This window comes from Giraffa tippelskirchi, chromosome 2 (genome assembly GCF_054371585.1).
Source record: "Giraffa tippelskirchi isolate mGirTip1 chromosome 2, T2T-mGirTip1v1.2.pri, whole genome shotgun sequence".
Taxonomy (NCBI): Eukaryota; Metazoa; Chordata; class Mammalia; order Artiodactyla; family Giraffidae; genus Giraffa; species Giraffa tippelskirchi.
In genome coordinates this window covers 62968076-62994096 of record NC_137276.1, presented here as the reverse complement: position 1 = coordinate 62994096, position 26021 = coordinate 62968076, and the positions used below count along the sequence as shown (strand labels likewise).

The 26021-nt window shown below is 54.2% G+C and overlaps 3 protein-coding genes across 82 annotated transcripts in view; 1 reads left to right on the top strand and 2 right to left on the bottom strand.

Moving 5' to 3' along the window:
* Nucleotides 1-692: 692 nt before the first annotated feature.
* On the top strand, nucleotides 693-14793 carry ZSWIM8 (zinc finger SWIM-type containing 8). 7 transcript variants are annotated; one of them, XM_081565276.1, is made up of 26 exons: nucleotides 693-1262; nucleotides 3434-3587; nucleotides 3836-3930; nucleotides 4096-4268; nucleotides 4445-4552; nucleotides 4668-4749; nucleotides 4871-4991; nucleotides 5387-5588; nucleotides 5738-5913; nucleotides 6286-7279; nucleotides 8028-8159; nucleotides 8293-8472; nucleotides 8574-8757; nucleotides 8969-9067; nucleotides 9595-9719; nucleotides 10147-10387; nucleotides 10486-10644; nucleotides 10746-10974; nucleotides 11154-11443; nucleotides 11600-11823; nucleotides 12313-12436; nucleotides 13150-13200; nucleotides 13328-13504; nucleotides 13667-13786; nucleotides 14108-14218; nucleotides 14318-14793. In XM_081565276.1, the coding sequence occupies exons 1-26, from the start codon at nucleotides 1055-1057 to the stop codon at nucleotides 14776-14778; spliced, it is 5220 nt and encodes a 1739-aa protein (XP_081421402.1). In that variant the 5' UTR covers nucleotides 693-1054; the 3' UTR covers nucleotides 14779-14793. The 7 variants fall into 7 exon arrangements, with proteins under 7 accessions (XP_081421402.1, XP_081421363.1, XP_081421385.1 ...); XM_081565237.1 differs by having other exon boundaries at nucleotides 12313-12798; nucleotides 13041-13200; XM_081565259.1 differs by having other exon boundaries at nucleotides 12313-12798; nucleotides 13041-13200; nucleotides 14040-14218.
* Nucleotides 14794-14915: 122 nt separating this feature from the next.
* NDST2 (N-deacetylase and N-sulfotransferase 2) lies at nucleotides 14916-23329 on the bottom strand. 25 transcript variants are annotated; one of them, XM_081565012.1, is made up of 16 exons: nucleotides 23190-23329; nucleotides 21584-22539; nucleotides 21013-21052; nucleotides 19600-20932; nucleotides 19313-19400; nucleotides 18845-18999; nucleotides 18472-18657; nucleotides 18078-18206; nucleotides 17764-17946; nucleotides 17581-17677; nucleotides 16818-16941; nucleotides 16516-16690; nucleotides 16162-16332; nucleotides 15952-16061; nucleotides 15646-15748; nucleotides 14916-15548 (listed from the first exon to the last, which is right to left on the bottom strand). In XM_081565012.1, the coding sequence occupies exons 4-16, from the start codon at nucleotides 20602-20604 to the stop codon at nucleotides 15423-15425; spliced, it is 2652 nt and encodes an 883-aa protein (XP_081421138.1). In that variant the 5' UTR covers nucleotides 20605-20932; nucleotides 21013-21052; nucleotides 21584-22539; nucleotides 23190-23329; the 3' UTR covers nucleotides 14916-15422. The 25 variants fall into 25 exon arrangements, with proteins under 25 accessions (XP_081421138.1, XP_081421181.1, XP_081421133.1 ...); XM_081565055.1 differs by having other exon boundaries at nucleotides 18845-18993; XM_081565007.1 differs by having other exon boundaries at nucleotides 22048-22539.
* A 600-nt stretch (nucleotides 23330-23929) lies between these two features.
* Nucleotides 23930-26021, bottom strand: part of CAMK2G (calcium/calmodulin dependent protein kinase II gamma) — a 55163-nt gene continuing 53071 nt past the window's right edge. For all 50 annotated transcript variants that reach the window (XR_014075503.1, XR_014075500.1, XR_014075498.1 and 47 more), the window contains one exon: nucleotides 23930-25956. Coding sequence is in view for 4 of the 50 variants with exons in the window: in XM_081564110.1 (XP_081420236.1) it covers nucleotides 25949-25956 (8 nt within the window). In the remaining 46 variants the exon portion in view is untranslated. The remainder of the gene's footprint in view (nucleotides 25957-26021) is intronic.

The following is a 26021-nucleotide window of genomic DNA, read 5'->3' as shown; positions in this document are numbered from 1 at the left end:
GTTTTATTAATATTTTGATAATTGTATTTCAACATAAAAGATTTTCTTTATAATTCTTTGATTTAGTCTATTTATAAACAATCTGAGGGACCTCCCAGGTAGTCCAGTGATTAACACTCTGTGCTTCCAGTGTAGGGGGCGCAGGTTCAATCCCTGTTCAGGAAACTAAGATTCCACATGTGGCCAAAAAAATATAAATAAATACTTTAAAAAAACTATTCCGGGGGGGCAGGAGGAGGTCCCGGGGCTTCACCAGGTTGCCATGGCACACACATAAAAAAGGTTAGGAACATCTAGACTCAAAGTCCCCACTGACAACAGTACTACCACCTCCCGAAATCAAATGCCTTCTTTTCCTGGTGCTTCGCCAATCAGACCCCATAAAAGTCTTCTGGAATGCAGGCTTCTGAACTACAATTCCCAGAAGGTGGTGCGGCCCTGGGCCTATCCAGAGTTAGGACAATAACCCCACCCAATGGTTCCTGTGTTTGTCTCTTGACAGCCTACAATTCCCGACATGCATGGCGGCTGTTTATTCCTTGGAAGTGTTACGGGCGCCTACTTATTTCTGGGATCTATAGTCATTTCGTATACTTTTGGGGGTTGGCTTTCTCTTAACGGTACTGGGGGTGAGCTCCAGAAAGACAAAAAAAAAGTAGCATTTAAACCGCTCCCTTCTGTCCGCGCGCACCGGGTCGCATTCCTGGGCGCGCGAGGGCGGAAGTGGTAGTGGCCGGCGCGGCCGGAAGTTCAGATCAGCTGATGGGGGAGGCGGCGCCGCAGCCTCCAGGAGGCCCCGGCTGCCGAGCGCTTCGTCCGGGCCCTGAGTCTCCGAGTCTGGCCGCGATCCCGGTTCACACCTAGCAGTTGGGCAAGGCCCCGTCCCATATCTCTCCCAGGCCTGAGATCCTCGCCCGGCACGGCCGCCCTGAGCGCTCCGGCCACCCCCAGCCCCGGCTCGCCCCTCAGGCCCCGGGCCTCCCCACAGTCCCCGGCCGGCGGCCCAGGCCCCGGATCCGCGGGGGGGGACCCGGCTCCGGGGGGTGCGGGCCCCATGGAGCTGATGTTCGCCGAGTGGGAGGACGGAGAGCGCTTCTCTTTCGAGGATTCGGACCGGTTTGAGGAGGATTCGCTCTGTTCCTTCATCTCCGAGGCTGAGAGCCTCTGCCAGAACTGGCGGGGATGGCGCAAACAGTCAGCGGGGCCCAATTCCCCCACTGGCGGCGGTGGCGGAGGTGGCAGTGGCGGTACCAGAATGCGAGGTGAGAGAGTGGGCTGGCCGTGCTCCGACCTTTCTCTAGAGCTGTCCCTGCTGGGAGCTGTCCCGGACCGGGAGCTGTCCCAAGCTTAGAACGGACTTCAGGACTCGCTTTTCCGGGCTTCCTGGGACTGCCTTCTCCACACCTGCGTGTGTGTGTGTGTGTGTATGCGCTTTTCCGGTCTTCCTGGGGCTGCCTTCTCCACACCTGCGTGTGTGTGTGTGTGTGTTGTAGTGATAACTGGGGAATCCTGAGTTGGATAGGATTAACAACAGAAAGTAGATCTTTTGTCGTTCATTGGCCTTAGAGATAGAGTAAAGGGGAATTCCCACTTTGACTTGGGAGTACTTATCCAGTTCAGCCTGAGGCAGGGCAGAAAATAGAAATGAATATGAGTAGGGGGTGGATTGTGAAGAAGTGACCACTTGAGGTGTCACCCCATTGCAAAGTGCACTTGGAGCTGCCTCTTCAAGGTGATGATCTCTCATCCCAGCTTCACCAAGAAGGGATTCCATCCAAAGGAAAGTGGAGGTGAACTGGCTGGTGAGAGCAGATGTCACAAAGGTTTAGATCAGAGGCTTGGTTCCTGGCCGTATGGAATACCAGTTGGAAACCATGGCTGGGACCAGTGTATTAAAACCTTAGATTTCCATCATATGGAGCCTGGGGAGGAGTGTAGATACTTGTCTCCGGAGCCTCATGAAACATTATTGTTTTCACTTGAGTTTCTTCCATCCTTGGGTCTTTCAGTTAGTTAATTGATTAATGCTGTGAAGGATTTTGTTTTTATTAAAGAGGATGAAGAGGAGAGTCATGATAACAGAAGCCCTGCAGGCTCAGGACTCAGCACATTCTTTCTTTGCCTTCCTCAAGGCACAGTTTTGTCCTGGGCTTCATTGGAAGTGGACTTTTTTCACCAGTTGAGGGGTTTAATTTGTGATTCTACTCTGGACATTCTGAGGTCCTGTTTTTCAAACTGCCCGGCAGAGATTTCCAGCACTCCTTAGGGAAAGAGAGAAACTTACATGTGTCACTACTTAGAAGTGGTAATATTTATCTTCACTTAGAGAGATACCATATGCCCTGTACACACACACAGACACCCACGCACGCACGTGTACGTGCGGCAGTTTCGCTGTGGGTCTTCTGTGGCTGCTCTGCTTCTTTCATATTTGCATGTATGGGTGGTCTTGGGGCTTAGAGCTCCCTCATTTTGAGGGAAATAACGGAAGATGGTGAAGATTTTCAACATATTATAAATCAACTATATTCCAGTTTTTTACAAAAAGTTTTCAACATGTTGGGATCTTCTTGAACAAGTTAAAATCTAGGAAAACACGTCATTTCCACCCCTCCCCAACCCGACCCTTTTTTGGTCACTGACTGAAAGGACCAAAGGAAACTGACTTTTTTAGAAAAGTTCCTTTCAGCTCCATCATTTTCTAATATGTGTTTTAATCTATCAGTTTGGTGAAATATGCAGTTTTTTTGTATCTTTTTGATTAAAACAGTGTGTCGCACTTTGAATGGTAACTCCATTTGACTCCAGGTGATTCCAGGAGCAGCAGTCAGGTTACCTTAGGATAACCTAACCCCCTTTCCAATCCCCTACTCTGGGGTGTTGATTGTGGAAAGCCAGGGTTCAAGTGTGCCAAAGAAAGGGCAGACTCTCTTGCTTCTGGAGTCTCCTCTCTCGAACTCTTCTGGGTTCTGGACTGCCTTTCCTCCTTAGGTGGAGGCATGGAGTCATTTAGAGAAAAAGGATAGTAAAAAAAAAAAAAAAGCAATTAGAGAAGAGAATGGCAAGGGAGATATATTAACAGTGTAATATGAATCTAAAGTGCTAGGTATACGGGAAACTAGATGCCAAGCCAAGTGAGACTCATTACTTTCTGGGACCCTGGAACACACCTGTTTGGCCAGGAGTTTCTGGGACATCCCAGGCATCTTCCAGCAGGCTGTTGCCTGGGGATTGTTTAGCTCCCTTTCCTCAGATAGAGTCTTAAGGGTTAATGTATCCTGACGGGGGGATCCCTTGGTTTTTCATCCAGATGTCCACCTTTCATAGTGAAAGTGGGGGACCCTAAGATGTGGCACTGGCATTGGTGCTGAGTAATTATGGCCCTTTTCATTTCCCTTCCTCTTTCTCCTCGCCTTGACCTTTGTTTCCATAGATGGACTGGTGATCCCACTGGTGGAGCTGTCAGCAAAGCAGGTGGCGTTTCATATCCCATTTGAAGTGGTGGAGAAAGTTTACCCCCCAGTGCCTGAGCAGCTACAGCTCCGAATTGCTTTTTGGAGCTTCCCTGAGAATGAAGAGGATATTCGGTGAGGCTAAAGGACTGACGGTGGAGGGGTGGGGCCCTGAAGTTCCGCACTATGTGCTGGGCTTCCCAAGGAACAAAGGAGATGCTGTGCTTGGGGCTGTGGTAAGAAGACAGCAGGGGCAGGGAGTACCTGGGATTTTCCCCAAGAGGGTGTGACATTGGGGAGAGTGCCTAGGGCAGGACAGTTTCTGACAGGGTCTGTAGGAGGGTATTTGATACACGTGGCCATGTCCTCTTCTTCACTCCCAGACTCTATTCCTGCCTGGCCAACGGCAGTGCAGATGAGTTCCAGCGAGGGGATCAGCTGTTCCGCATGAGGGCTGTGAAGGACCCACTGCAGATAGGTATGGGTCCTGTCCTGCCTTGTGGTGCTTCCTGCTCCTCCCTTTTCCTGTTAAGAATTCAGGAACTGCAAGAAGCTGGAGCGGGTTGTCTAAATAACCAAAGGGTCAAACACAGAGGCCTGTGTCTTGGCGGCTCTCCCTGACCATAACCATGTTTCTTCCCAGGGTTCCACCTGAGTGCTACAGTGGTGCCACCTCAGATGGTCCCCCCCAAAGGAGCCTACAATGTGGCTGTGATGTTTGACCGCTGCCGGGTCACTTCCTGCAGCTGCACCTGTGGTGCTGGGGCCAAATGGTGCACCCATGTCGTGGCCCTCTGCCTCTTCCGCATCCACAACGTGAGGCCCTCCCCATTTATCCTGGCCCTGTCCTCCGCTCCATCCCCTCCTTCTCTGCTGCATCCCTGGCCACAATGTGACCCCCTTTGCTTCCCGGACTCTGCCTCTCTGTCCCCAGCTCCGGTGTCAGCAAGTCTTTCCTCAGATTGTTTCACTTCTCTCGGTGCTCCCTTCAGGCTTCTGCAGTCTGCCTGCGGGCCCCAGTGTCAGAGTCCCTGTCTCGGCTGCAGAGGGACCAGCTGCAGAAATTTGCTCAGTACCTCATCAGTGAGCTCCCACAGCAGGTGAGAGAGGTTGGCACAACCTTCTCCAACCAGCTCTATGGCTGCATATCAGCCTTCCTGTGAGGCTCTGTCCTCCTTGGGTCACTTCTGCCTTTGTGTCCCTTTCTCCGGTCAGATCCTCCCCACAGCCCAACGTCTCCTGGATGAACTCCTCTCCTCCCAGTCAACAGCCATCAATACAGTGTGTGGAGCCCCGGGTGAGTGTGGTGAGGAAGAAGAGTAGCAGGAAGAAAGCAAGCTGGGGGTGCAGAGCGCCACTTACTAAAAAGGCAGATCCAACCCCCTGCCTCCAGGTGACTGACTGCTTGCTACCCCCAGACCCCACAGCAGGGCCCTCTGCCTCTGATCAGAGTACGTGGTATTTGGATGAATCAACGCTCACCGACAACATCAAGAAGACACTGCACAAGTTCTGCGGCCCCTCCCCTGTGGTGTTCAGGTAAACTGGATCTCTTCATGCCATGTCTGTGGTGAAAGGGGCACTTCCTTCAGGCTGTGGACAGATCTTTTGTTTTGTCAGTGCCCGACTCCCCCACACTATTCCGTGTCGGTTCCCTGCCTGGTGCAGAGGAGATGTCACTAGTGAAATCAGTGGGTGATGAAAATTTTATGTAGTCGCAGAGTGGTCTGTCCTCAGGTAGAGCATGCGTTATTTTTCATCCTTTCAGCAACTGGGAAACTGAGGCAGAGAGTGATTAAGAATTTTTGTCAGGGTCATACTTTTCCCTGTGCTTTGTGTTTTGACCCCTTTTGTGTCAAAGTCCTGTTGCTCTTTCACCTGCTTTATTCAGCCCCATCTTAGGGTCATCATTTTCCACTCTGCGACTTTCACAGTGATGTGAACTCCATGTATCTGTCTTCCACGGAGCCTCCGGCCGCCGCCGAATGGGCATGTCTGCTGCGCCCTCTGAGGGGCCGCGAGCCAGAGGGCGTCTGGAACTTGCTTAGCATCGTGCGGGAGATGTTCAAGCGAAGGGACAGTAATGCTGCCCCCTTGTTGGAAATCCTCACTGACCAGTGCCTCACCTATGAGCAGGTAATTCTCCTAGAGCCAGGTAACCCCATGCTGGTTCATCCTCTCCCTTTCTCAGCCACACCCCCTTCTTGCTGACAGGGACACTGGAGTGGGCTACTCTGTCTTTCTCCAACTTAGTAGGTTCACCTCAGAGCCCTGTTTGTTTCCAGATAACAGGCTGGTGGTACAGCGTGCGCACGTCAGCCTCTCACAGCAGCGCCAGTGGGCACACAGGCCGGAGCAACGGGCAGTCCGAGGTGGCGGCCCATGCCTGCGCCAGCATGTGTGACGAGATGGTCACCTTGTGGAGACTGGCCGTGCTGGACCCCGCGCTCAGCCCCCAGCGGTGAGTCTCCTCCAAGGTTCACCACGGTCCGGGGTGGCCCAGCCCTGGATGACCCAGCCTTCATCTCCTCATGCATACACACATACCACTCTTCTAGTCTTGGGGAGATGGGAGTTGCTGAGCATTAGGTTTCCAGTGATTTATGAGTCCTTTTCCTGGGAGGCTTTCTTCCTTCCCTTCTGTAAGTAGCCCACTCGCCCAAATCCCTGAGTGTTCAAGTGATGTCTGTGGGGCTGTCTCAAGTGCTTCCCAGGGTCCTTCCCTGTAACCTGCTTTTGGGGTACATCATCTCCCCCTCTGCGCCCCTCCCTCCTTGGTACAGAGCGTAGCCCCCCCACCTCCCAGCAACCTGCCCCCTCTTTGTTCCCACAGTCGCCGGGAACTGTGTGTGCAGCTGCGCCAGTGGCAGCTGAAGGTGATTGAGAACGTGAAGCGGGGACAGCACAAGAAGACCCTGGAGCGGCTCTTCCCTGGCTTCCGGCCGGCGGTGGAGGCCTGCTACTTCAACTGGGAAGAGGCCTACCCACTGCCCGGTGTCACCTACAGCGCCACTGACCGGAAGCTGGCCTTGTGCTGGGCCCGAGCCCTGCCCCCTCGGCCGGGCACCTCACGCACTGGGGGCCTGGAAGAATCCCGGGAGCGGCCCCGGCCTCTTCCTGCCGAGCCATCTGTGCGGCCCAAGGAGCCAGGGGCCAAACGCAAGGGATTGGGTGAGGGGGTCCCCGCATCACAGCGGGGTCCCCGCCGCCTCTCGGCTGAGGGGGGAGATAAGGCACTGCATAAGATGGGTCCAGGTGGGGGCAAAGCCAAAACATTGGGTGGGGCTGGCTGTGGGGGCAAGGGCTCAGTGGGCAGCGGGAGCAAGCGACGGCTGAGCAGCGAGGACAGCTCCCTGGAGCCGGATCTGGCTGAGATGAGCCTGGACGACAGCAGCCTGGCCCTGGGTGCAGAGGCCAGCACCTTCGGTGGATTCCCTGAGAGCCCGCCACCCTGCCCCCACCCTGCTGGCTCGCGAGGCCCTTCTACCTTCCTTCCTGAACCTCCAGATACTTATGAAGAAGATGGTGGCGTGTACTTCTCAGAAGGGCCTGAGCCTCCCACAGCCTCTGCTGGCCCCCCTGGCCTGTTGCCCAGGGAGCTCTGTATGCGGGACGACTTCCCTTCCACAGACGAGAGTGGCAATGGACTCCCTAAAACCAAAGAGGCAGCCCCTGTGGTTGGCGAGGAGGATGACGACTACCAGGCATACTATATGAATGCCCAGGATGGGGCTGGGGGCGAGGAAGAGAAGGCTGAGGGTGGGGCTGGGGAGGAGCACGACTTGTTTGCTGGACTGAAGCCGCTGGAGCAGGAGAGCCGCATGGAGGTGAGGGGACTTGGACAGTGCTCTGAGGGTGCCCCGTGGCCATAGCTGGGAGAGGGACCATCAGCCTCCATTTGGGAGTTACAGGACCGTTGTGCGATGGTTAGAATCCTGTAGCAGGCTCCTCACTGGCCTCGCTGCCTACAGTCCATTCTCTTCTCTATATACTGATTTTCCTGGAATGTTTGTGTCACTCTGCTGCTTTAACTCTTCAGTGGTTTCCCATTGCCCTTAAGGTGAAAATGAAGGTCCTTGGCATGGCCTGCAAGGCTTCACTTGTTCTGATCTTTGCCTGCCTCTCCAGCTTCATCTAGCTACTATTGTACTATTCTCAGTTGAGCATTCCCATAGCTTGCCATGCTCTCTTATATCCATACTCGTGCACGGATTGGTCTGTCTCTCTGGATGGTTTTTCCCTCATCTGGTTAGCACCTGTTCCTTCTTCATGCCTCAAAGATCTTAGAGATCACGTCCTCTGGAAGTTCTTCTCTGAGACTGCCCCAGGTCCTGGTGAGGTATCCTCCCCATCTGCTCCCCTCTGGACCTTTCCCAATAGTAGCTGGCTGCACACCTGTTTGTGTTTGTGTGTCTATGTCTCTAACTGGCTGAGTTTCTGGTAGGACTGGCACAGGGCCCAGTGGATAGTCGGTGCTCATGGGAGATTTGCTGCCTGAGTGAGTGTGGTGTCCTGCCCCTCGGGAGCATTAGAGCTTCAACAGGTCTGGTGCCCGTGCCCGTGTCCTTTTTCCAGATACTGTTTGCCTGTGCTGAGGCCTTGCATGCGCACGGCTACAGCAGTGAGGCCTCCCGCCTCACCGTGGAACTTGCCCAGGACCTGCTAGCCAACCCGCCTGACCTCAAGGTAGAGCCGCCCCCTGCTAAGGTGAGAGAGACCCCTCCCCCTTCCCTCTGCAGTCACCCCAGTCCTCTCCCACACCCCCAGGCGAGAGTCTCCTTCTCCCTCCACCAAGGTGAGTCAGATTCATCCGCCTACCTCCTTGTGCTTCCCTCATTAGGGCAAGAAGAATAAGGTATCTACAAGCCGTCAGACCTGGGTGGCTACAAACACACTGACCAAGGCAGCTTTCCTGTTGACAGTGCTAAGTGAGCGTCCAGAGCACCACAACCTGGCCTTCCGAGTGGGCATGTTTGCCTTGGAGCTCCAGCGGCCCCCAGCTTCTACCAAGGCCTTGGAGGTCAGAAGTTCTTCTGGACCTCGTACTGCCATCTCCTTAGAGCCTTGCACCTTGATATCCATTGAGGTATTAGCGGTCTGAGCTCCTCCCTGTGCCCTCAGGTGAAGCTGGCGTATCAGGAGTCTGAGGTGGCCACTCTGCTCAAGAAGATCCCTCTGGGTCCAAGTGAGATGAGTACCGTGCGCTGCCGGGCAGAGGAACTTCGTGAGGGGACACTCTGTGATTATCGGCCAGTTTTGCCTCTCATGTTGGCCAGTTTCATCTTTGATGTTCTCTGTACTCCAGGTATGATGCCTGACTCTACAGAAAGTGGGGAACTGAGGCAGGGTAGTTTTCTCTAAGGAGAAACCAAGAGCCCCAAGGCTTTGAGTTACCTTTAAGAGACATCGGGCAGCTTCTCGGAAGGATCTAGAATGATGAACATCTTGGGTTTCTTCCCTTTTATTCTGTCCCATGTTACTTCTGTCTACATAACTTACCCCAACTTTTTATCCAGTGGTTTCTCCCACGGGTTCCCGACCCCCAAGTCGCAACTGGAACAACGAGATGCCTGGGGACGAGGAGCTGGGATTTGAAGCAGCAGTTGCTGCCTTGGGTGAGTCTGTCAGTGTCTTGAGCTCATGTGTGAGTTAAGCCTGGCCCAGGCCTTGAAGGGCACTGAGATGTGGGCCCTCTGTGGTAAGGGGAAAGCTAGCATAAGATGTAGGGCCTACAAGACTGTCAAGAGTTTAGGGCAAAAATGTGTGCTATGAACATTTGGTGTTACAAGGATAGCAAAATCGAACTCTAGGGTAAAGCTCTAGGAAGGGGATAGACTATGGGATGTGGGTTAAAGGATCCGTTAAGTTCCAGGTAGGTGGACAAAATGTGAATAAAGACACAGAGGCAATCAAGTCTTCAAGAGAATGAGGAGCCCAGCTTCCCTGCAGTGATGGATACATCAGGACAGTAGAGGGGCAAACTATGAAAGCCTCAGAAAGCAGACCAGAGTTTAGGCAATGGGCAGCTTCCACAGGGAATATGGGTTGAACCGGAACTCCTTACTTCACACGCTGGTGGCTGGGAGCCCTGTCTTGGGAGTTATGGCCACTCACAACCCCCTGGGCACCTCTTTTCTCACAGGTATGAAGACAACAGTGAGTGAGGCAGAGCATCCCCTGCTATGTGAAGGCACGCGTCGGGAGAAGGGTGACCTGGCACTGGCCCTAATGATCACTTACAAAGATGACCAGGCCAAACTCAAAAAGGTACGGGACTGAGGTACTGGGTTCTTAACAGGCAAAGAGAGCAAATTTTACTACCTTTCTTAGGGGTTTCCAGTATGATGAGAAAAGGGCTGTTCTTTAAGGAGATAACTGGGGAATCTTGGAACACCTCGTCAGGAACATGAGAGACCATTGGTTCTTATAGGAATGCTTGGGCTTGAGGTGGAAGAAGAGAAGAGGGCATAAAGTCGTTCATTCATTCATTCAGTATTTATTGAATATGAATATACTCAGTCCTGTAGTCAGTGTTACAGGGCATACCAAAACATGTAAGCCAGCCTCTCTCTTCTAGAAGGTTCTCCTGTGGAGGAAAGCCTTCCTGAGGAGGAAGTTTTAAGCTGCTACAAGGAGAAAGAAAAGTAATAGAAGACAGGAGATAAAGGTCCTCCTGTTACCACTTCTCTTTCAGATCTTAGACAAACTCTTGGACCGAGAGAGCCAGACGCATAAACCACAGACACTGAGTTCATTCTATTCATCCAGCCGCCCGGCCACAGCCAGCCAGAGGTCTCCTTCAAAGCATGGGGGCCCATCTGCCCCAGGGGCCCTGCAGCCTCTGACCTCAGGCTCTGCAGGGCCTGCTCAGCCAGGGAATGTGGCAGGGGCTGGGCCAGGCCCCACTGAGGGCTTCACAGAGAAGAATGTGCCTGGTGAGGTGGGGGCACTGGGCAGGGGGGATGAATGGTCTGGAGCCATTTTGGGTTCCCCTTTCCCAGGCTCATCCCAGTGTCCTATTTTCCCGATGTAGAGAGTTCCCCACATTCCCCCTGTGAGGGTCTTCCACCTGAAGCAGCTCTGACCCCAAGGCCGGAGGGGAAGGTTCCCAGCCGCCTGGTACTTGGCAGCCGTGGAGGCTACAACGGACGGGGCTGGGGCTCACCAGGGCGGCCTAAGAAGAAGCACACAGGTATGACAACCCATGGGATGACCTGGAGGGAAGGATATTCTTGAAGGTTGGAGTCTGACTTCTGGAGCAGATTTCTGAGACTGACTTGTCTTGTGGGTTAGGCATGGCCAGCATTGACAGCAGTGCCCCTGAAACAACGTCGGATAGCTCCCCAACCTTAAGCAGGAGGCCGCTGCGAGGGGGCTGGGCCCCTACTTCCTGGGGTCGAGGACAGGACAGTGACAGCATTAGCAGCTCTTCCTCAGACTCCCTTGGCTCCTCGTCCTCCAGTGGAAGTCGCCGGGCCAGTGCCAGTGGAGGGGCCCGGGCGAAGACTGTTGAAGTTGGCAGGTCAGTGGGAAGAAATAAATACCCTTCTCTTCTGCCCTGGCCCACCCCGAGAGCCACATCCCTAGAGTAATGCAACCAGTCCCCCTCAGTGTCCTCACTTACCCTGGTTTTTTCCAGCCTCCCTGGACACCCATTTCAGAGAAACCCCAATCCCGGTCCCTACCCCGTTGCCCCTTCAGGTACAAGGGCCGCCGTCCCGAGAGTCATGCCCCCCATGTACCCAATCAGCCGTCAGAGGCAGCTGCACACTTCTACTTCGAGCTGGCGAAGACAGTGCTGATCAAAGCAGGGGGCAACAGCAGCACTTCCATTTTCACACATCCATCTTCCTCAGGGGGCCACCAGGGTCCTCACCGTAACCTGCACCTTTGCGCCTTTGAGATTGGGCTTTATGCCCTTGGCCTGCACAACTTTGTTTCTCCCAACTGGCTCTCACGTACTTACTCTTCCCACGTTTCCTGGATTACAGGTAAATCCAGTATCTTTTGATTTGGGTATGGGAAGGGAATTAATGCATGGTGATAAGAGCCTTATCCTTGTAGTTACTGACCTGATAGGAGAGATGCCATTCCCATTCCCACTGCCTGTGTTAACCACATTCTGCTCTTCTCTCCTTTTCCTGAAGGCCAGGCAATGGAGATTGGCAGTGCAGCCCTGACTATACTGGTAGAATGCTGGGATGGGCACCTGACGCCCCCTGAGGTTGCATCCCTGGCTGACAGGGCATCACGGGCACGAGACTCCAACATGGTGAGGGCAGCGGCGGAACTCGCCCTAAGCTGCCTGCCTCATGCCCATGCGTTGAACCCCAATGAGATCCAGCGGGCCCTGGTGCAGTGCAAGGAGCAGGTATTTCTGTAGGCCATTGGGGACCTGCTTTGGGACATCTGGGCAGGAAGGTTGGGCATGGGAAAAACTGATGGCCCAGGTCTTGATTTCACAATCCTGGCATTCATGAACTATCCGATTGGTCCTCTCATGGTGACAGTTGACATAGTAACGTGCTTTAACATCCATTACATCCTTTACAACTCTAAGATAGGACTACTCCTATGCTAGAGAGATTATCACCGGGGGTGGAGTCCTTGGGGAAGGCCTGAGGGAGATGATGGGACTTGGCTGGGAGTAGCTGAATTAGGTTGGAACTGGGACTGCAACTTGGGTCTTGACTTCTGCTGGTCAACAGAGATTTGTTCATTGTCTATGTGAAGCATTCACTTCTCTGACACTGACTCTGAACATTGGCTCTGACCTTGGCTGCCTCCCCAGAACCAGCCAACTCTGAAGAAGACGTGAGAAAGCCCTTCATCCTTAACCCTCTTTGCCCCTCCCTTTCAGGATAACCTGATGTTGGAGAAGGCCTGCATGGCAGTGGAAGAGGCGGCTAAGGGTGGGGGCGTATACCCCGAAGTGTTGTTTGAGGTTGCTCACCAGTGGTTCTGGCTATATGAGCAAACAGCAGGTGGCTCATCCACAGCCCGTGAAGGGGCTACAAGCTGTAGTGCCAGTGGGATCAGGGCAGCTGGGGAGGCTGGGCGGGGGCTGCCTGAGGGCAGGGGGGGCCCAGGGGCTGAGCCGGTTACAGTGGCGGCGGCAGCAGTGACAGCAGCCACAGTGGTGCCAGTCATCTCGGTGGGGTCCAGTTTATATCCAGGTCCAGGACTGGGGCATGGTCATTCCCCTGGCCTGCACCCCTACACTGCTCTACAGCCCCACCTGCCCTGCAGCCCTCAATACCTCACCCACCCAGCTCACCCTGCCCACCCCATGCCTCATATGCCCCGGCCTGCTGTCTTCCCTGTGGCCAGCTCTGCATACCCACAGGTGAGACTAGTATTCTGCTGGGAGGCTGGGCATGTCGGGGAGCCCACTGAGGGTTCAAAGGGGTTGGAGGAGGGCACTCTGGGAGGATGATAGGGCTGTCTGAGTCCTGGTGAGGGGGCGGGAGTCAGGAGACCAGCCCCACTACGCTAAGAAATGCAGGGATGCCCAGGTCTGGGATGAACGGGAAAGAGCTCCATCCTAACACGGTTTGGTTATCTTCCTCTTCTTTGCCCCACCTCTAGGGTGTGCATCCTGCATTCCTAGGGGCTCAGTACCCTTACTCGGTGACTCCCCCCTCACTTGCTGCCACTGCTGTGTCTTTCCCCGTCCCTTCCATGGCACCCATCACAGTACATCCCTACCACACAGAGCCAGGGCTCCCACTGCCCACCAGTGTGGCCTGTGAGTTGTGGGGACAGGGAACAGGTGAATGGAGGGGTGGCACGCTGGGCAGGGGAGGTGGGGAGGGAATCCTCTCTGCCCCTCTTTGGGCTCTGAGTTCCTCACATGGCTTTCATCCTGCCCTCAGTGAGCGGCGTCCATCCAGCTTCCACGTTTCCAGCCATCCAGGGGGCCTCACTGCCTGCCCTGACCACACAGCCCAGCCCTCTGGTGAGCGGGGGTTTTCCACCACCCGAGGAGGAGACCCACAGCCAGCCTGTCAACCCACACAGCCTACACCACCTGCATGCTGCCTACCGAGTCGGTGAGAGGAGGTCCCTTTCTGTACCCCTACCGGCAGTGCCAGAGGCTCTTTAGTGGCCCTTCCCCACCTTACCTCTTCGTTTGTTTACTGGGGGGTTGCGTGATAGGCTGAGGTAAGGGGTAGGGGATGGACCCTCACCACGGTCTCACCCTTTTCTCACAGGAATGCTGGCACTGGAGATGCTGGGTCGCCGGGCACACAACGATCACCCCAACAACTTCTCTCGCTCCCCTCCCTACACTGATGATGTCAAATGGTTGCTGGGGCTGGCGGCAAAGCTGGGTAACACCTCCCCTCCCCAGGACCATTGTCCGCCCTCACCTGCTTCCCCAACCTTCCTATCCCAGACCTCCTTCCTAGCTCTTGCTCAGAGTTGAGGCCTTGGTCGGGTATGTGTGCGTGCGCGGGGGGCGGGGGGTGACCTCAGCTCCTGGGGTGGAGGGAGGCTCTCTGCCAGGCCAGAGCTGAGAATAAAGCTGGGTCCCTAGGGCAGAGGTGGCCACCCCCGTCTCATGCCCCTCCCCCTGCCCCCCAGGAGTGAACTACGTGCACCAGTTCTGTGTGGGGGCAGCCAAGGGGGTGCTGAGCCCGTTTGTGCTGCAGGAGATCGTCATGGAGACGCTGCAGCGGCTGAGCCCTGCTCACGCCCACAACCACCTGCGTGCCCCGGCCTTCCACCAACTGGTGCAGCGCTGCCAGCAGGCATACATGCAGGTGACCACTTGGGCAGTATGAACAGGGTGAAACACCTGGGTAGGCAGGGTGAGGGGCCTGATCCTGTGCTCAGTGGTTTATCCTCCTCACCCCGTCTAGTACATCCACCACCGCCTGATTCACCTGACCCCCGCCGACTACGACGACTTTGTGAATGCCATCCGCAGCGCTCGCAGCGCCTTCTGCCTGACACCCATGGGTATGATGCAGTTCAACGACATCCTGCAGAATCTCAAGCGCAGCAAACAGACCAAGGAGCTGTGGCAGCGGGTCTCACTCGAGATGACCACCTTCTCCCCCTGAGTCTGACCCCCCTAGGGCCCTATACAGGGACACAGGCCTGTGGCTATGGGGGCCCCTCACCAAGGGGGAATGAGTCTTGGCTGGACAGATCATCCCCACTCAGTTCCCCAGTAGCCCAGACTGGCAGCTGCTCTTGGGCTGTAGCTTGGGGCCAAGGTGCCTCAGACCCTAGAAGCCTAGGGTTGGGGGAGACAGCCCTGTCTGGGAGCGGGCATTGGGTGGCCTCTGGTATTTATTTGGCATTTATAAATATATAAACTTTTTTTACTCTCGTCTGCCTGGGCCTTTCCCTCCTTTCCCTCCATGCGTGGATGAACCTTGAACTAGGGCAGAAGAAAAGTTGGATACTTCCTTTATTCTAGGTTGCTCCCACTCCAGCGAGGCAGACAAAACAGAAAAATAAGGACATTTATTAAAGTCATTTCTAGCCCACAGCTAGGGCTCATACTCAGCTCTATGAGCCATTGTCCGACCTCATCCCCATTCAATGTGAATGACATTAGGGAGGCCGGGCCACAGGTAGATCCCATTGATCCCACAGTAAGGGGTCCCTCCCATAGCCAGTATAGATAGATACACTGCTGGGGATGAAGAGGGAAAGCACTGGATTAATACATTCCTCTACCCCCTGCCTGGACCCTCTCATTCCCTCCACCTTCCAAGACCAGGGGCCAAAGGTGCCTAGTACCATCTTGCAGGGTATCAAGAGAATGCCCTTTATTACACCCCAAAACTATGGGAAAGGGATGCCCTACCCTTCTCAGCCATCCCAGGCCTGAAGGCCACTGAGGTAGAAGGGGGAGGGACCCCAGGCCACTCTAATCCCCTTGTGGGCTGCCCTGCTCTGGGCTTGCCCCTTAGGGAAGCAGGGGGCTTTTGCTGGTACAAGAGGCTGATAACATCAGCCCGAAGTGGAATGCTGCAGTTCTTCTCGAAGCCATGAGGGCACTGGCTGTCCAAGCCGGCTCAGCAGCTTCGACAGCTCCAAATTGTGGTTCCGGAAAAAATCCGTAAGGAAAAGGCGGGACTAACAGGAGAAAAAATGATGAAGTCAGAATGGTAAGGAGTGGACAGGATCAGATCTTAGACGTGGAGAGGAAAACCCTGTCCCTGGTTTTCCTTACCTCAGTGTCCATATCTGGGTACTTCCGGCCTTTGCTCTTGCCTAGACAACGAGTCTTGCCACCTTCAAGTCCCTGGCACCAAAATCCCTTATCTTCATCAAACCTGCTCAACAGGAAAAGGCCATGAAGTAACAACAGAAAAGAAATCCAGGCCCCATAAATGCACACTACTACCTCTCCCAGCCCACAGGGACACATGCCTCTCCTTGCAAGATAGGGTAAATTCATTTCTCTTCCAAACAGACATGGTCAACCTGTTTCCCTATTTCCCCCAGAGTCATCCTCCCCTGGGTCATGCTCTCCCACCTGAGGGTCCGTGTGTAGTTCAGAAAGGGTGTGATACCCAGGAACTTCTGGATGCTCTCCATTGAGGCAGCTGGGTTGGTACGCAGCTCTTGCCCATCCACAATCAGCAACTAAAGGGACAGGGATGTGGTTCCCTCTATATTCCTTAGAAGCCACTGGGCTGACAGGAAAAGGAAGGGGACCCCCATGAGGGCCACTGGGGAACTGTACCTGTCCAGAGGGGTAGTAAGTCAGCCAGCGTTGTAGATGAGTGGAATAGTAGCCGGGGACAAGACAACGGTTTTGTAGGGAGCGAAGTGCTGGAGGGACCTGGGACGAGGCTGAAATCACCTGGTAGAAGGTATAGTTCAGAGCAACTGGGTCTCCATGTGCTCGCTGATGCTGAACGACAAGGAATAGGAAGGGAAGGAATTGGTGATCTGACAATTATTCTGCCTTTCCTTTTGGTCTGGTGAACAGACCCCTCCCCAAGGCCCTAGCTTACTTTCTCTACCCTCATTCCTTTCTGTCTCTCCAGCAATCACCACCTCTCATGTTCTAATGTGTCCCTAGCTTCAGACTCACCTGGTACCAGGAGTAGGCCCTGTCAGCAGGGTTGGTGAGCACAGTGATGATCTTCGCTCGTGGCAGGAGGGCAGCTCCCCGCCGTGGAACAACCTCTGAGTCAAAGTATGTGGCACTTTTTTCAAATAGGAAATCAGTGCTGGCATTGGAAGGGACAGGGAAGAAATCCATGTACCTAGGAAGTAGTAGAGAGGAGAGGGAGACATTTGCACAGAGAAGGGGCCAGATGCCTGTGCTGGTGGAAGCAGGAATGGGGGAGTTTAAGAGGAAAAGAATGTCCGGAGAAGCATCCCAGGTCTCACCAGTCAATGCCCTTGTGGTAATTAGGGCCGTTGAAGAACTGAATCTCCTCAAAGGTGCTGGGGCTAGGGAAACTGCTAGTCACAGCTGGGTGCAGGCTCAGGAAGAAGTGAATAGCTGTGGTCCCTAAATGGGAGAGAAAGTCCGGGCCATGGTGGGAGAGAATTCAGCTCAACAACATCAGCTTGAAAGAGGTCAGAAAATAATCACTCTGGGTAGTAAAACACCCTTTGGCCAAACTAGAGCGAGAAAAGAAAAGCCAGAGAGAGGTCCAGGGAAGGGTTAAAATGGTTCTCAGACTTGACTGTGCATCAGAACCACTTGTGGATCTTTAAAAAAACAACAATGACAAAAACAGACATAATTCTGATACACAACCAGGTTAAGAATCACTCAAGGGGACTTCCCTGGTGGTCCAGTAGTTAAGAATCTGCCCGACAACGCAGGGGACACCGGTTTGATTCTTGGCTGGGGAAGATCCCGTATGCTGTGGAGCAACTAAACCTGCTTGCCACGCGTTCTAGAGACTGTGCTCCACAACAAGCCACAATGAGAAGACCACACATCACACTAGACAGCAGCCCCCTGCTCACTTGCTGCAACTAGAGAAAGCCCGCACAGCAATGAAGACCCAGCACAGCCAAAAATGAGAGAGTCACTCAAGTGACTGGATTAATGAGGGGTGGGTATGAGAAGGGAATTCCTTGGCCAGAGAATTCTCTGGATTTAAGGCAAGGCAACGGAAATTGGCTAAGGATGATTCACCTGTCTTCTGGGGTCCCACAATGAGGAACTTGGGGAGCCGATCACAGGTCTTCTCCTTGGACCAGATATCTTTGTGCCTCTTGTCGTCACAGGGATTCTGAAGGTGAGGCCAATAATCAGATAATCTTTTCCTCAACAGCCACCCCCATCATGTCTCTAGGTCAGCCTGAGCTCCACCTCTACCTGCCAAAGGGGGCTTCGCTCTTGAGGGAAGAGGTCAAAGTACTTTCGTGCGAGAGGGACAGGAGGAAGGGTCTGTAGGCGCAGCCTTGTCCAGCACTGGAGAAAGCGCACCAGGCTCTCAAAGGTGTACAGGCCCAGCCGATCATTTCCATAATTAGACAGATGGGTCATAAAGATGCTGATCTGAAAGGGGGTGCCTGCATGTCAGATTTGGAGAGCCTACCCCACTTCAAAAGCGGGCTTGGTGAGCCAAAGTCTCAGCCTGCAAACACAATGGCTGTCCCATCTTCTAGCCCTTCCTCTCAGCACCTTACCGGATTAAGCAGCACTGTCAGAAAGAGTTCTCCACCTCGGATGCTCCGGTCGAGTTCACGAGAGCCTCCGGGATACTCATTATAGAAGATTGTGTGAGTGAAGAGGCCACATGTCTGCCGCGGCAGCACCTGAAGGAAAAAAAAAAACAAAACAGGGAGAGATGAGATTGGAAGGTAGAATGAGAACTAGATGAAGGACAAAAGACTTGAGACATTTTAGGATTCCTTGGGTTTATAGAGGACAGCTTGAAGTTACAGCAATAAAGCTCTTGCTCTATGCGTTATAGCTTTTCACCCCTCTACCCTCTATTATTACGGACGAGCTTGGACAATGCAGGTTGGAGGCTGGCCAATTGTGGCAGTTTGATTCAGGTTTGTACTGGGAGTCCCTCACCATAATGCCATTGTGAATGAAGCCACGGCGGTAGCGGGCAGGGCGGAGATGGGGATACTCCTCAGTGCTGGTCACCTGGATGCCCCACACAGATTTCCAGGCTTCATAGAGCTGTGTGTGGATCGGGTACACGCCGGAGTGGTGGGGGGCCACAGCATACCCCAGATCCGTGGGAATCCCATGCTCCTGGGAATGGGGCATAGACTCTCACCAGGACCTGGTGAGCTTTGGGGAGTAGAGGGCAAAGGGGGTGGGGATGCCTCCATAGAAAGAAAATAGGAAAGGACAAGGAAAGGGTACTCTGCTAGGGAAAGGTCGAAAAGGAGGCATTATCTTTGGGGAAAAGTATGGGGAAGAGATCCAAGGGTCTCACCAGAGCAAACTGTTTGTTGAGCCTCATCTGGTCAGCCAGCACGGAGCGATTGTGGAACAGATGTGGCTGCATGTGGCTCCACATGTGGGGGAACCACCAGAACTCTTGGCGGTGCTTCAGCAGCATGTCGTCCCCAGCATCCTCCTCCTCTGTCCCTATGACCACACACTGACCACTGACCACAGCCAGTTAGGCCCTGGTCCTCCTTTGTTCTGTACCAACATGGACCGCTTTCCATCCTCGGGACAACATGGCTGACCTCTGCCCACCTAGGACTATTTTCCCCATTGCCAACCTGATCTCCTGCCACCCATGCTAACTGAAATTCCCACCCACTGCTACCTCCTCACAGCATTCTGACCCCAAACCTTGCCCCCTATCTCCAACCTGTCTGCCCAGGAGAATGGACAGTGAAGGGACAGATCAAACTAAGACTGATATGCTGAAGGGACAGACGAAGGAGCTCACCAGTATGATAGAACTTGCCCGAGAAGCCCAAGTTGAAGGTGAAGTTGGGGACTAAGGTCCTGAGTTTGTTCTGGGTGGTCAACAGGGCCTGGGAAGAGTAGCAGGGACATGAGAAATCAGGAGAGAGCAATCTAAGGAGAAAATTGAGAAGTCGAATTCTTCTTGCCTGGAAAAGGGCAGGGAGCGTACCTATGACAAGCTCAGAATCAAGGAAGGGAGTCTGAAAGGACAGAGCCTGAAATAGCTTCTAAGGAAAGAAATCTGAGTCAGGAAAAAGAAAGACTGACCTCGACATCAGCCACCTTCATGCGGGTACCTTCCTTGCCCACAAAGATGTCATCGATGTCTACCAAGATGTAACGGTCAAGGTCCAAGCAGAGGCGCTTGCCAGTGAGGTACGCAACGGCATCGACGAAAACTAGTTTGTGGAGCCAGAAGGAGAGGCCGTGACCAAAGAGCACCCGCTGGATGCCGTCGTGAAGCCCCAGGTCCTGCACCACAGTGGGAAGCCGGGCCCGGCGAGGCACTGGTCCTGGCTCAGGGGGCTCAGCCAGCCGAAGGCTGGCGAGAAGCACTGGTTCATAGGTGCTATGGTTGGATTGGAAGATGGTCCAGTCATCACCGGGTAGTGGCCCAGGCTCCAGGCGGCTGGGACGTGTGAGATGCAGGAGTGGCGCAGTAGGATTCACTTGGTAGTCCCGAAGCCCCAAGTTTGAATGTAGAAAAAGGGGAAAGCCCTTAAGCTGGGCACTCAGTAGGCTATGTTCATGGGCTCGGAAAAAGCCAATGATGCCCACACCATACTCCACACAGTACCGGTCTAGCAGTTCCCGACTCCAGGCATCCAGGTTGACATACTTGAGCAGGTTCTCATAAATGACCAAGACATACCGGCCACGGGTATGATCAGTCAGTGTGGGCATGTCCCCTCGGCCAGGTGCCAGCTCAGTGCTATAACGAAAACGGCTAGACTCCAAGATGGCCACAATCTCCTGCCCCAGCTGCGAGTATGCACTCTCCACAAACACGAGGACCACAGGTTCAGTTCGCGCTGTCTCTGGAGGCCTGGGGGGCCGGGGAGGGACTGGAGGCCGTACAGGGCCAGGACCACCTGCTGCACCACTGCTGCAGTCTCCCAAGGGGAGGGGCAATGGTTCCTTGGCCTTGGGGCTGGTGGATACGTAGTAAGCCAAGAAGCCCATGGAGCCCAGACTGAAAGCAATCAGCAGCAGTATGAGGCGGTGCAGTTCCAGCTGCCGAGCTGGGCGTACCACCTTCCACAGCTTGAGCATGGCGGGGAGGTGAGGCAGGGATGGGGACCACCTCAGGGGATGGGAGGTAGGAGTTCTATAGGCTGAGGCTCTCCAGGAGGGTAGAAGGATATGAAAAGAGGGGACAGGGATTCCCGCAGGGTCAGCTCCCTGCAAAGGTGGAAATAAGTCCCCTTAGTATAGGGTAGAGGAGGTAGAAAGGGCAACAGGGGGCAACTGGACAGAGTTCATTGGTCTCAGGTCACCATGGCCCACTGGCCCATGCCTTCAGGATGCACATCTAGTTAGGCTCCACCTTTGGTCCTGGCTGAGCTCCTCACATCAGATGTCAGACAGAGTTCCTCACAACCTATAAGAGAAATTGGTGCATTACTTCTCTCCTTGAAACTGTCAGTAATCCTTCCCCCCCATTCACCCCATCTCTCTTACCTCCTGCTCACAGGATGGTTTGTTCTCCAAGAACAAGCTCCTGTAGAAGAACAACACAATCTGAGTCTCATAGCTTAGCTTCACAGCCTGTTCCCTTTCTTAGAATGCTGTCTAACTTCTCCTCCCTGACCTAAGTTCAGAACTGAAGCAGTATATCCAAGGTCTGGGAGAGAACAAATCTCCCATCAGCAAGAGGCCAAACAGCCCAGGAGGCTGAAAATGAACCTGCTCTGAAAGGAGTTCCCAGCCTGTGACTGAGCAATTGGTTAGCCAGTAGGGGCTCTGGTCTTCCTGTGAAGAAGGGAAGGAAAGCCCCATAAGTCCCATGTTCCAACGAAATATCAGATAAGAGGAAACTCATGTGTCCGTTAATCTCCCTCATCTATCAAACCCAACATATCGGGCTAACAGCACTAACGAACTTGCAGTCCGGTGGACACCATGGTAGGGGAATTCAAGAGGAAAAACAAATGGTGCTAGCTAATCGTTCTATTACCTTCCAAGCCCAGAACCTGAGGATTCTCTTCCCCACTCCTTGTGAACCATTACCCACCCCTGCTCTTTACCTCACCTGTGCCAATGTCAGGAGGGGTGATAAAAATGTAGCCCCAGAGCAAGCCACATCACTGGCACCTAAGAAAAGCTAGAGAGGTGAGACTAGAGTCTGTCTCCCTATCCACTCTACTTCTCCTTCCTAAATTAGCCTTGATGGTACTACATCCTCATCCCTAAACAGCTCAGAAGGGTCCTGAGCCAGCCTAGAGAGACGTGAGGGATTGAGTCCTATTACAGAAATAGAGCAAGCTTGAGTAGGGCTGGGTAGCAGAGAGCAACAGGAGCTTAAGTAGTATCCAATCAATAACAGAGAAAGGAGAAAGTACCATCAGAAAATAGTTTTAAAGAGGTCTACATTTCAGAGACTTTCTCCCTTAAGTAGACCAACTAGAAGCTTTACTGTCACTCTCCCCATCTTAACCATTTCTAGTAAGGCCAGTGGCTGGCAATCTCTACCACTCACCCCCCACACATACACACCTTGGGGGGATTAAGCAGAGATGGAGGTCCTTCAGAATTGAGAAAGGCAGTTAAAGAACAGTTTAGCTTTAGCAAAACTAACCGGCATGAAGAGAGAGCTGAGAAAGGATCAAAATGGTGATGGGAAGGGGTGAATCCTAAGACCTAGAGGAAACTTTTTGGGATAAACACAGTAGTGAGAAGAAATCCCTGTAGAATGGAGGAAGTAGATACTGGGGGGTGATCAATCATAATGTCAAGGATAATAGTCAACATTTACTGGGGGCTTACTCTTTGCCAGACATTCTTCTAAGAGCTTTCTCTATATTTAATGCTCACACCAGTCCTAAGAGATAAGTAATATCCCCGTTTTACATATGAGTAATTTGAGGTCCAGAGAAGCTTAGTAACTTGCCCAGGATCACACAGCTCAGTCAGTGGAGGAACTGGGATTCAAAGTCAGGCCTGTCAAGCTCCAGCCCTGCTCTTAACCACTGCATTTTAGCTTCGGACCTAGAAGAAACAGCAATATTCAGAGAAGGGGTGATGAGAAAGTCCTGGGGGAGGGCACGGGGTGGGATGATAAATACCGAAGCTGGACCACAGCCGGGGAGGGGGTTGCTGCATGTGTGCGCAACAGCGGGAGGAGAGCAATTGAGGTGGGGGCTGAGGAAGGCGGGGGTGTGGGCCCCGCGCTGGGAGACCAGCAGTGCAGATGCCGCAGGAGGCGGGGGACCTAGCAGCGACAGGGGCGTGGGGCGCCGGCACATGGGGGTCACGGACGGAAGGCCCAGCTGCGGGGAACGTGGGTTCACAGGTGGGTGTGGAGAGAGTAGGGCGTGAAGCATTAAAGGGTAAAGAAGGGGCTAGGGGCGCGCGGAAGAGAGTCTGCGGTGACATCGGGGCGGGCGCTGGGCTGGAAGACCCCCGAGGGGAGGAGGAGCCCGGGGCAGAGGGGACCAGCCAAGAGGAATGAGGCCACGACCAGGGCGGCCTGCAGAAGGGACAGGGGGAGGGGAGCGCGGGCCGCCCCGAGGGGCCGCCGGGGACGCCCCTGCGGGCGGTTTCGGTGGCCACACTGAGGGAAGTCTGTGAGGGGAGAGCTGCGGGGACCGTGGGTGGGGGCCACACTCTGAGCGGGGGTCTCCTCAAGGGCGGCTCACCCGGCGGACTGGGCGGCGTCCCCGCTGTCCCCGGGCTCCGCCACGTCCCGGGGCTGCCCGGCTTCCCTGCTCTCGGGGCCTCGGGCCGCGTCGCGGCGGCTCCGCCATCTCCGAGCGAACGTTCTGCCGCAGCCGGGCCCAACCACCGCTCCCACCGGGGGGAGGCGGCGCGCTGCCGCTCGCGGCCCCGCTCGGGTCCCCGACGCCTCCGGGCCTGCCAGCCGCGCGGCCGAGGCGCCAGGCTGCTGAACGGTGTTCCCCAGCGCTCGGCTGAACCGCGCGCGACCTCAGAGACAGCCGGCTCCGCGCGCCCCCGGCGGAGGCGCACCCCTCCTTCCCGCGAGGTGGCACAACCTGGCGAGCGTCGGCGGCGCGGCTCCCGAGGCCGGGGCGGGCCGAGGGTGCGGGATCTTCCACTCGGCCCGGCGGAGGGGTGCCGGGCCGGCACACTGAGGGGCGGCGGGGGAGGGGGCTGGGCGGCCCTAGACGGGGGCGGGACCCGGGGGCGGGGCGAGACTCCGGGCTCACCTCCTAAGAGCGCAAGCTCTCCCCAACCCCAATCCCAAACTCGCCTCAGCAATCCAGCGCGGTGATTGGAGGCTGATGAGTTTAGGAGGCAGTTTTATTCTAAAATGGGTCCAAAAGGAGTGGGAGAAGGTCCAGCTCTCCACCAGAAGCCTTGTAACCCAGGCTGTTAAATCTAACTCTGGCTTTAAGCCTCCGACAGCAGTAACACAATGGACTGTTTAAAGGTTATTTTATTAAATATCTTCAGTTCAAGGTTTCATTGTAACAAAGCTATGAAGGGTCTACCAACATTCAGAACAAACACTATTTTTAAATTATTTCTATGTCATCATGCAAAAATTCTGCATCAAATGCCTTCCATTTCCTGTTTAAAAGGTGTTTTTTTAATAGTCTATTAATCTATAGATGCTGACATTAGCCCCAGAAGAGGAGTAAGAATGCTAAGAAGTGGGGCTGGAGCAGCCATATGAAGCTATGGGTCTTAATGAACTCTAAGACCATTTGTCTTCAAGCCAGCAAAACCAAACCCTGTGGTGAAGGTGTCTGCGTGCTGGTACTGCAGGCTGCAGGGCGGGAGACGGCCGGGACCCAGGGGCTGGGGCATGCAGGAGGTGCTCGGAGGAGCCTGGCTAAATCCAAGCACCAGCACCTGTGAGTCTGCTCTCTTCTCAGCTGGCTCCAAGGTAAACCTGTAGCTTTGCCTCTTCTCCCAGCTCCTGTGCCTCCTTAAGGCAGTCCAGGGAGCTGGGGTCTACCCATCCCTCCCCCAATAGTGCAGACATTTGTGCAGACAGACCTGCACAGTTGTTTTGGGGGAAACCAAGGCCATGACCAATTGCTCCTCCATTATCGTCTCTGCTATCTGCTTAGAGTATACATTCTTCCCTCCTGGAATGGAATTCCTTGAGCACAGAGAGGGACAATGAAGGTAGGAGCCTGGGCTCTGGACATCTCTTTTGGGTACATGCAGGTGAGACGGGGGTGATGCCCATGCAGATTGTCCAGCAGTAAGTCTATACTTCAGTTGGTCAGTAAAGAAGTCTCTTTATAGAGGATACCTCTTCTTGCCAGAGTAGTCAAGTCAGTCTCAAAGACAGGAAAAGAGATTGGCGTGCAGCAAGGGAAGAGTAAGAAGGGAGGCAGCCCTGAGGGCAGCCTGAATGCATAGAAACAACCATCAACTCAATCCTGCTGCCTCACTCCTCCCATCCCCACAGGGGCAATTGGCAGAGGGCCCAGGCCCAGATGAGGGTCAGCACAGGGACCACCACCATGAGAAGGCAAGACAAAGATGGTCCAAGTCAGCACGGAAACAGAACTGCCAAAGGCGGCAGGGGGAGCCCAGACCAAGGCCTGACTCTCTCCTTGCTAAGTTATAAGAAAACAAACACAAAGCAAAGCGGCAACCCCTCCCACTTCCCAGCTGCAAGGATTGGGCCTCAAGATCAGAGCCCACGTGCATTGTGCATCCTATAGAAATGGATGAGTAAGTGAGTGCATGTCAGACTAACACGAGGTTTCTCTTCAGCTTCGGAGCAGACACGCTTCTGCAGCACCAATTCTCTTCCCTTCTACACTAAATGGTAGAGTACAGCAACGTCCGGGCCCTGCTTCTCAGTCCTGAGGCCACTGCTTCTCAGCTGCCTCCACGGCAGGCTGGGAGCTCCACATTCTCTCCCAAGTAGGTCTGTTGGCCACGGTGTTCCCATCAGCCTTGTTCTAGGCGTGTATGCAAATTCTACAGAAGTCCATTCCGAGACCTGGGGCAGGCAGGCCATCTCAGAGGCTGCAGTCACATCACACAGCCCCCAGAGCTCTGTCCGAGTTCTTGCCTGGTCCCGAGTCCATGGAGGCCAGAGGCTGAGCTTACCTCTTCAGGGCTGGTGGGTGAGCCCACTGCTTGTGCCAGGATGGGCATCACACAGACTCCTGCCTTCTTGCCAGCCCAAGGGCTGTCGGTGGTTTTAAAACACATCATGGTATGGATCCCACTTCTTTTTTTTAAACAATCTTTTTTTTTTCGTTTTTTTCCCCCTTAAATGTAAAAAACACCTCGGTACAGCAGAGACAGACACGAAGGGCGGGCGGGAGGGCTGCATGCAGGGGCGTGCGTTGGCTGCTGCCGCTTTGTAATTTAATTGTTTTAAACCTCAAACGAACAGGACTGCCGCTGTCACTCAGGCCCTCCAGAGCCACTGGCTGCGAAGGTTTGACCTCCGGCTGGGATCTCCTCATGCCCCTGTCAAACAGGACAGACGTGGTAACAGGACAGAGGACAGTATGCACACAGGAGTTCCAGAGACT